Consider the following 9,907-nt stretch of genomic DNA (forward strand, 5'->3'; position numbering starts at 1 on the left):
GGGTGACTGATGGTCTGATATTATAGATAATAAGGAACAATGTGGTATAGCTACTTAGGGTATTAGACTGGGGCTTGAGAGATCTGGGTTCTAATCCCCACTTGGCCATGAAGCTCACTGGGTGACTATGAGCCACACTGACTGTCTAACCTAACTTTCAGGGTTGTTGAGGATAAAATGGAGAGGAGGAGGACCATGTAAGCCACCTTGGGTTCTTTTCAAGTGGAAAAAGGGCAGGATATAAACATTCTAATAATAGTAATAATAATAATAATAATATGGATGGATTTACACAACCAGCCTTTCACTCTGCCTCTGCAGCTTTCACAATCATATTGCATTGGTATCCACTTGGAACTGGGAGGCCTGAAAGGACCCTGTAGTCACCACACATTCCATGTGCTTGGCAGATGAAATCTGAAGGCCACTTATGTATGACCAAAAAAGAGGTCAAAAGATTTGCTTAAAGTTTACCAATGCATATGTAGAAATTTAGAATTGCCTTAAGAAGAAATGTAATACATCTCATCACCACAGTGAGGCAGACTGGGACCAGATGACCTGTGTGCCTGCTCAGCATGCTGTTGCTAACTGCTGGTATGCAACTTCAATCCCCCCCCCCCACAAATCACACAACTCCCCCTTCTTATTATCTTTAAACTGGACTTGAACTGGACAGCTTTTCAAAAAGAGGGCACCTTCAAAGAGAGAACTGTCCACTGTAAAATAGGAGACATGGTCAATCTAGATAAAAAATTGTGGTGGCTAGAGAGCCCACCATGCTTTGGGCCCCTCAAGAGGACATCCTGCAGCAATTGTTGTCCTCAAGAGGACATCCTGCAGCAATCAAGACTACTCTGACAATATCAGCAACAGTATTTTCTTTCTTTCTTTCCCCTTTTTTTCTTTTTAAATCAAATCATTTTAAACAGTTAAACCAAATGAAGCAAATGGTTTACAATTAGGACAAATGGTTTTAAACTGCTTATTTATTTATTTATTACATTTCTATTCCACCCAATAGCCGAAGCTCTCTGGGCGGTTCACAAAAATTAAAACCATAGTAAGACAACCAACAGGTTAAAAGCACAAATACACAATACAATATAAAAAGCACAACCAGAATAAAAACCACGCAGCAAAATTGATATAAAATTAAAATACAGAGTTAAAACAGTAAAATTTAAATTTAAGTTAAAATTAAGTGTTAAAATACTGAGAGAATAAAAAGGTCTTCAACTGGCAATGAAAGGAGTACAGTGTAGGCGCCAGGCGGACCTCTCTGGGGAGCTCATTCCACAACCGGGGTGCCACAGCGGAGAAAGCCCTCCTCCTAGTAGCCACCTGCCTCACTTCCTTTGGCATATGAATAATGTCATTGAATATATATGGACATTAAAAGCACTAAAATGATTTTGCCTTTGCAGATGTGCTTTTGAAGGAAAGGGTGATGGAAGATGTGCTATCTGATTTCAATCCTCTTTAAGGACAGATGAATCTCTGCTTTAATGCTTGATGAACAGCTGTAAAAAAGAAACACAGAGGAACAGACAGTGGCCATATTATACCTTTATTACTGGCCAATGCTGAGTCAATCAGTAGCTAACATGAAAACATCAATAGTGTTAACACTAGGAATTCATGAAGGTACCATCAGAAGCTGTCATTGCATGGGTCATGTCGTATGGGCCAAAAATTCCTGGTAACACTTAACCAAATGTAACACATGCTACATCTGAGCTAGTCCTCTACTTTAGTAAGCTGTCATGATTGTGTATTCTTTCCTTTCCCTTACCTTGATTTCCAAGATTTTAATTGTGGTTACTCAAAAGCAAGTCACTCCAAGCTCAGCTGCTCTTACTAGCTAGTAAGTGTGTACAAGATTGTGGCCATAGCCTCCCAGGATTGGCATCTGATGTGATATGGGGGGGGGGATGTGAGGAAAAGAGTGAATGGAATGGGAGACAATAGGCTAAATGTTATGTAAATTATTGTGAACTTTCTTACAGAATTATTTGTGTATTTTTCTGCATAACTGGGGAAAAAATTGAATCCATCCATGGATGGATGTCAGAAGGAACGACACGGCACAAAACACATGCAGAACATATTTCACAAAATCTGGACATCTCTGCTTGTAGTCAAGATCCACAATCCTTGGAGGGGAAAAACTTCTTGCACATCCCTTGCCCCTGTAGAGAGCCCATGCAGGGCCTTTTCTGTGTGATCACCTGTGACCCCACTCCCAAGAATAGCCTATATTGGTCTGGGGAAAAGGATATCAAGGAAGAAGAGCAGCACATGCATTGCAATTGTCCACTGCTTTGAAAAACTCTCCCCACCACCACCTTTTTCTTTTTTTTGTGCTTGACATGAATTCTTGGATATTCCAGTTGATTTTCAGGACAATCAGGAGGGATGAAAAACAGCTGGGAAAAGGTGCACACAAGCAGCTTGAGACAATTCGTGCAAGTGAGTGGAGCCATTCTTTGCAAAGCATCCTGCTGATCTGTCCTTAGATAAGGCAAACATACTAAAATAAAATGCCAAAATCACCAGGATCAGAGAGGTAGGGGCAGCTGGGAAAGGAAAGGGTTTGAGAAAAGGTGCTGTGGGGAGCACAGTAGTCCTGCTTATGCTGCTGCGGAATTCCTCTCTGGCTCAGATGATGTGCATTTATACTGGCGGCGATGGTAGAAGGGGGAAAACATGCTCAGTGCACCAAAATACCTTGAGATCACCTTGGGATAAATGCAGCTTACTATCAAAAGTAGATTGATAAAGCCTGATAATGACAAATAAGGCCATATGCACATGGATGTTTGCCGTCAGCCAGGGCCGTCTTAATAGCATTATAGGCCCCCGGGCAAAGCAGTGCACTGGGCCCTGCCTACACTCACAGGAACAAAAATATAAATTATCCATAAAATAAACTTATATTTATTGGTACCTCCAACAAAATCAGTGTTTTGACATTAAAAAAACCCATGCTGTACAGCAAAGATTAATCAATATGAGCCTTGAATTTGAAAAACAAAAATTTCAACACAAAAGTGGTACTTAGTTGGTAAATCATACTGACGGAGATGGCACAGGCGCACAGTATGAAATTACTATGAATTATTTATTATTGATCAAATGTTCAACACAAACATTTGCGAAATTTCTTTGCAGAGAATCCCTTTATAATTGGCTTGAAATCAATGGTCTTCAGGAGATGTTAAAATTAGTGTTAAATTCTGGTCTGTGCATAGATTAGCATGGAGCCCCTATGCTCGTGCCCCCCAGGCAACTGCCCAGCATGCCCATGCATTAAGATGGCACTGCCGTCAGCCTAAAATTCATTGCCTGTGGTGCATGCATCGTCCAAGCCTTTGCTGCTCTCTGTGGGACAATGCGTCATTTGGCGTGGGCTATATTCTGTCAGGGTTAAGAGATGGAAGATTTGCAGAATTTCATAGCTACATCATGTTGAGTTTGACTTTATTGACCTGTGGCTAGGGTGACCATTCTTGAATTATTAGGACAGTCTCTAGTTCTGCTGATATATATCAACCATATGGAAAGGAGGACAGGGCTCCTGTATCTTTAACAGCTGTATAGAAAAGCAAATTTCAGCTGGTGCCATTTGTATGCACGCAGCACCTGGTGAAAATCCCTCTTCATCACAACAGTGAAAGCTGCAAGAGCTCTGCCCTCTTTTGTATCTGGTCAAGAGGGCAGGGCTCTTGCAGCTTTCACTGTTGTGATGAAGATGGAATTACACCCGGTGCTGCATGAATAAAAAAGACACCTGCTGAAATTCCCTTTTCTATACAACTGTTAAAGATACAGGAGCCCTGTCTTCCTTGCCACATGGTCACCCTACCTGTGGCATTCCACCTCCTGCATACCATATGATTCAAATGGGTGATCTGGAGACATACTTTGAATAATGAGTCTCTCTCAGCTATGCTTTCGATTAGCTAGATTCATTTCAGCACACGAACAACCTCGTGCAATAAGCCACTGCGAAAGGAAGCCAGGAGGTGGCGCAAATCTCCTTTGACATCCAGGCGCCTTTCTCCTCCTCCGCATTTCAAAGGAGCTAGTAAAATATGCAGAAACAGCTGCCTCTGTATCCCAGAACAAGCCGACTTCAGGCTTCCAGAGAGCACGGGGAGAATTTGCAGAGGGATTAACGCACAACACATGCCCCTTATTTGGCTCGCAAGGATGTTCTGCAAGGCCCCCTTCTCCTCTTAGAAATCTGGTTCCTGCACAGTGGCTTATTATAATTGGAAACAGGCATCCAGTAGGGAGCGCTGCTAATCAAGAATAACACATAAAAGCGACAAAAGACCCAGAGGATTACAAGTGAACATGAATGTTTAAAAGAAAAGGAAAAGAAAAAATCATGACACACAGTGACTTAAAACGTGGGATTCTCATTCATTTCCTTCGTAATATTAACAGCGTTGTGTCCACTTTTCGATCCCTACTGAACGTTTGAGCAGCAATATTTCTGCCGCCTAATCAAGAATTAGGCGGCTGCTTCCTGACTTGTTCCTCTCATCATTAATCACCGCAACGGGGCTAAACTCTTATGACTCTGGATCGGCCCGGCGAAGCTGGCCACATGCCAAGCTCTGCCCGAGCCATGTCCTGCAATGCATGAAAGCGTGGCTGAAGGGTTCTGACAAAGGGGCGAAGAATGGAGCCTTTTGAGGAGGAGGCGATCGCGTGCTCCCAAAGCCTCCAAATTCAATGGCACTTTGGAAGCGTGCGCGCAAGTGGAGACATTCATCAGCGATAGAACAGATTGGCCCAACACAAGAGAGTCATGCAACTGTTCTCCCCCCTCCCGCCCGCCTGCCTGCCTTCGACCAAAAGCAAATCCGCACCCCGGTGGCAGGTGGACAGTGCTGCTATGAAGAGAAAGCATCCATTGTCTGGGCTCCAAACTGCCACACGCCAGGCCTCGACTATTGTGCCGTCTCCATAGAAATGCAAACGAGTAGCGTGTGCCATCCGCAATCTGCTCAGCGCAGCGGCTCATTAGTGATGCAGGACTTGGTCTCTCTCTCCCCCCCACCCCCTTATTCTGGTGAACTTTGCAGGAACCTTTTTTGTTTTGTTTTGTTTTTTGCAGCATGACACACTTTGGATCATGGCTTCTGCAAAAAGGTTTCAAATATATTATGTGAGCTGAAGCCTGGGGAAGGCATAAAGTGCAAAAGTAGAAATGGGAACACGATTGAGCCATGCCTACAAACTACTCACATTTATGATGCACTTATAAGTGGTTTTCTAGTCTCTCTCCCTCTGTGCGTATATAATTTGGCTAGGGGAAAGGCTTGAATTTTAAAATCTGATGAGTGTGTGTGGGGTGGGGGATGCATTGTTTTAGCACCGTTTGCAGAACTGGCTTTTGCTACATGTGCCACAAGTTGCACATCTAAAGCAACATTCCCTCTTTGATTCCTCTCCCGCACCGCCCTTCAAGATCAAATATTTCGCCTGCAGTCTGCCTAGTAACATCATAACAAAAGCAGCAGTAGCAGATTTGAGCCATTGTAATCCCCGGTCCCCCCTCCACCCCACCCCACTACTCACGCCAAACCCCCCCCCTTCTCCCACGTGGCCTCCTGGCACGAGCCGCCTCTACCTACTGCCTGCTTAGCATAACAATACACCCCAAGCCTGGCCAATCAGAGCCGCCGAGATTCCGGCAGCTGCCGGCATAGTAGAGCAGCAGCCTATAAATACGGCGAGGGCGGCCCTTTACAGCTCATACTCGGCTGGGACTTTAGACGGAATAGCAGCAGCACTTGGAAGCTCTTCGGTTTTGCCTTCTCCTCGTCTGTCTGTTTTCCCAGCCTTTCCCGGAAGATCTTCTCGCTGCCGCGCAAGCCTCGTGTGGATAATCCGCGGATTTTATTTTCCTCACCTGCTTGACTATTTGGACCATTATGACTTTGGAGGAAATTCACGGCCAGGAACCGATGCCTGAAACGAGCGACAGGTAACTATCCGCCCGGGAGGCTTCTCTTTATTCGAGCTCGGGGGTGGGGGAGCAGCAGGAAGAGGAGGAGGACAGACGGACCGCCAGGGCTTTGCCGAGGCGCGGGGGGGGGGCTTGTGTTGTGCTCGGGGCGAGGGTCTCGCGCGAATAGCTGTTCCTAGCTTCAGAGGAGAGTGTGGTGGCCCGGAGAAGTGGGCAGCCTGGGATGGGGGCAGGCTGAGAAGGCGGCGAGCCCCGAGCCGGGCATGGGGCGAGGGAGCGCGTGCGCCTGGCCGGGGCGCCCTTGGGTCGGAGTGTGGCTGCTGGCCGCGGCTGACGGCGTCTCCCTCTTTTCCTCGTTTGCAGCACCACTAGCAGCGCCACGAGTAGCGGCGGCAACAGGATGCAGAGCGCCGGCAAAGCTCTCCAGGAGTTGCTGGTCTCCTCGCAGCGCCGCGGCTGCCTCACCGCGGGCGTCTACGAATCCGCCAAACTGATGAATGTGTGAGTATCAGTGCATCATCCTCATCCTCATTAGTATCATCTCGGGAAGAGCTCTGATGTCTTTATGCCTCATGCCCAACCCTGAGCTCCAGCTCTTAGGAGGGAGGAGTGGGCAGGCTGGCTGGCCGGGGACCAAGAAGTCACTTCCCCCCCCCCTCCTGCTACTTCGTCAGATATGCCCACCAGCGATTCCTGGATATTCTGACTAATCACCTCCCCAACCCTTTCTCTTTCCACAGTGATCCCGATACCGTCGCTTTCTGTCTGCTGGCTGCAGATGAGGAGGATGAGGGGGATATTGCACTCCAAATCCACTTCACCCTCATCCAGGCTTTCTGCTGTGAAAACGACATCGACATTGTCCGAGTGAATGACATCCAGAAACTTGCCACGATTGTGGGAGCCGGCGAGGAAGCTGGAGAGCCCCGGGACCTGCATTGCATCCTCATAACGGTGAGTGTCCTACAGGCACTTAAAATATTTGTCAAAAGCGTGAAATAGAGGACTTGAGCCCTGATTTCAGCCCTGTGTTGCTTAATACTTTGAGCATCACATAGGATTTTGCAGATTGTGGGATTCCCCCTGTATCTCCTTCTCTCTCCTCCCCCCGCCTTTCCAGCACACTTGTATGGTGTGAGTAGTGACATGTTGAAACAACCTCAGGCAAGATACTGCCAGAGCAACTTGAGGCCACCAAATAGCTCCCATGACATAACTGAAGTGCTTTTGCCAGTGGCCCATTTCCAAGAGGGAAGATCTCCTGAATGCATAAGGGAGCACTGCAAGGGCTCCATGGATATGATACAGCCTTTTGCTAGGCAGAAGTAATATTATGGCTATTTGGGCTGTCCTGGCTCTTAATTGCTCTGTTAATGAACAATTTTAGCTTCCTGTTAACAATGTGTTTTGATGACTCCCAGCCCTGCAGCTTTCACTCATGTATCCTTGTTCTTCTCCCCTTCATTGTAGAATCCCAATGAGGATGCCTGGAAAGATCCAGCCTTGGACAAGCTCAACCTGTTTTGTGAGGAAAGTCGAAACATCAACGACTGGGTGCCCAATATCACCCTTCCTGAGTGATGATGGGAAGCCAAATGCATGGGAGAGGTTGAAGCCTTTTGTTGCATTCTCATCCTGGAGTTGCACATCTGGGCAACCCAGCAAGTGGCTGATTCTGGGGATTAACCTGGTCAACAGCTTGGATTAAGTCGCTCAGACAGCACGTGGTAGGTTCTTGCAGAGAAAGGAGAAGCAAAGGACGAAGGGGGCTGGCTTAGGCCGACAGCGAGTCCCCACTATGCTGCAGCGCTGGAGAAGCTGGCATATCTACGGAGCTGAAGAAGTACTGCAAGTTTTTTTTAGGAGCAGAAGGCGGGGAAAAAAACTGTTGCAGCTTTCCGGGTCAGGTGGAATGTTGATTGTGTTAGGGAAGCTGGAGAGAAAGTTGGAAAACTGGACACAGGAGGCATGTGAAAGTATGGACAAAGTACGGTAACCAGGAATGGTTGGCAGGGGTACCCCAAGCCCCCAAGAGACTGAAAGCTTGATGGACTTTGGCACCATTGTATTTCTACAAAGACTTTGATGCAGACTGAACTGTTGGATGCCTTTGGACTATATTCTACATTAATGATAACTGATGTTGCAATAATCCTTTTTAACTGAAATTCATGCTGCTATTGAAGATCTTATAAATTTTGATAATAAATGTTGACAACTGACTTTTATGTGGTGGCAGTCTTGCTTTTGAGATGGTGGGGGGAGAACCTGAAACAAAACTCAAAGTAAAAGCATGTTGATCGATGACAAACTGAATGCTGAGAGGAATGCAGGAATTCAACTTCACGTGAAGGTGTTACAAGGAGGTAGTGCTTGGGCCACAATCCAACACACAATTAAGAGCACTTAAGTATAGTGGACTTAAGCATGCTTGACTTGGTGTAGGCTTGTGTATTTATAGTTACTTTGCGCTTAACTAAAAATGGTAAAGTGTTCGTTACCTACACAGGACCTGCTAAAACACTTAATGGTTGAAATGCACATGCCGTCATACACCGAGCAGATAAATACAGCTCCTTAGAATGCATCTTTGCAGTTCACATAAGCTGTGATTTTAAAGAAAGGCAGGCTTCAGTGATTAGTTCTCATAAGCCACAATGAGGTGTATAAAGTGTACCTGTCAAAACTGTGATGTGTTTCACAGATCTGTATCTTTAGTTGAAAGTATTTCAGCCATGGAACATGGCTGGACAAAGGGTATGCCTTCCATTTGAAATGATTTGACCTTTCACCCACTCCATTGCAACAGCTGCTTAGCGCAACAGCTTGCAAGACTGAAAGAGCTGCATGTTTAATGAGCTCTGTTGAAGTAGGTGGCCTTTGTAGTGTACTCAAAAGACACTGCACATGTTCCTAGTCAGCTGAACATTCAAAAACTGAAGGGATAAAAACAACAAAAATGGATTTCCAACTTCTGATGCTTGGCATTGTTGTCCCACGCTATGGTTACGAATGTATAGTAACTGTGGCAAAAGGCTTTGAAGAACTTCCTTTTAAAAGCTCCCATCAATTTCGTTCTGTTTGGTCCCATTCTAGCCTGCAGATTTCATTTTTGTTAGACACAGCCAGACGCTCAGCCTCAAACACCAGACACAATTGCACTGGAAATATGCAGATGGAGTGCCAGTAGCTTGCATCTGCTTCAAGCGGTTGGCTTGTTGTCTGTCTGCCATATGCTCTAACAATAGAAGCTGTCATTTCAGTTCCCCAATTGTCTGAAAGCACTAATTCAATGAATAAAACAGGACATTATTAGAACAAAATGTTGGTAAAAGTTGATGCTGACATTTGATTCTAGCAAGAGTATTCCATTTGCCTTTCACCTTGGCACAGTGTTTTAAATTACATATCATTATGCACTATACAGTAATTCACCAATCATTAGGCATATTTCAATGAAGTTCCAAGTACCTTCATTTTCCAAATAAAAAAAGATCCTGCTGAAGAAACCAAAGATTAGCCACATTTTTCGAGTGGTAGCTTTAAGAATTCTGCAGCAGGACCAAAATAGAGTGTAGTTGATTAGTGGCATTGGACGTCTTTGGGGAATAGGGAGCATTAGTTATCTTGATCCCTAGTTTCTTTAGTTCCACCCCCGCTCTGGTGAGAGAGCATTGCGATAACAGACATTAGAGGCTTTATGACATCACTTGTCTTTGTCTGGTGTTTGGACCTGAAAGGCGGGTTGCATCTTGAAGAAAACGCATTTGCTGGCCAGACAGTGGCATTCAAACTGTTGGTTTCTTAGCATGGCCATATAGATTACATTCCACATAGTGCCATTTGGTATTTGCTTTAACTCTATAAATACTGGCTATGCAAAATCTCTTAATTAGTGTTGCAGTTGACATAACAAGAGTA

The 9,907-nt window shown here is 45.4% G+C and overlaps 1 protein-coding gene across 1 annotated transcript; it reads left to right on the forward strand.

The window, feature by feature from the left end:
* The first annotated feature begins 5,788 nt into the window (after positions 1–5,788).
* GADD45G (growth arrest and DNA damage inducible gamma) lies at positions 5,789–8,208 on the forward strand. The gene is made up of 4 exons (XM_063128588.1): positions 5,789–6,004; positions 6,350–6,487; positions 6,727–6,940; positions 7,457–8,208. Exons 1-4 carry the CDS (start codon positions 5,952–5,954, stop codon positions 7,565–7,567), a joined length of 516 nt encoding a protein of 171 aa, XP_062984658.1. The 5' UTR covers positions 5,789–5,951; the 3' UTR covers positions 7,568–8,208.
* The last annotated feature ends 1,699 nt before the right edge of the window (positions 8,209–9,907 follow it).

This window comes from Elgaria multicarinata, chromosome 6, assembly GCF_023053635.1.
Source record: "Elgaria multicarinata webbii isolate HBS135686 ecotype San Diego chromosome 6, rElgMul1.1.pri, whole genome shotgun sequence".
Classification (NCBI taxonomy): domain Eukaryota; kingdom Metazoa; phylum Chordata; class Lepidosauria; order Squamata; family Anguidae; genus Elgaria; species Elgaria multicarinata.

What these genes read in the sequence shown, in the direction of transcription:
- GADD45G (XM_063128588.1), top strand. Translation starts at nt 5,952, where the DNA reads ATGACTTTGGAGGAAATTCACGGCCAGGAACCGATGCCTGAAACGAGC. An exon ending in ATGCCTGAAACGAGCGACAG is followed by an intron (nt 6,005 to 6,349) that starts GTAACTATCCGC and finishes CCTCGTTTGCAG; the next exon opens with CACCACTAGCAGCGCCACGA. An exon ending in TCCGCCAAACTGATGAATGT is followed by an intron (nt 6,488 to 6,726) that starts GTGAGTATCAGT and finishes CTCTTTCCACAG; the next exon opens with TGATCCCGATACCGTCGCTT.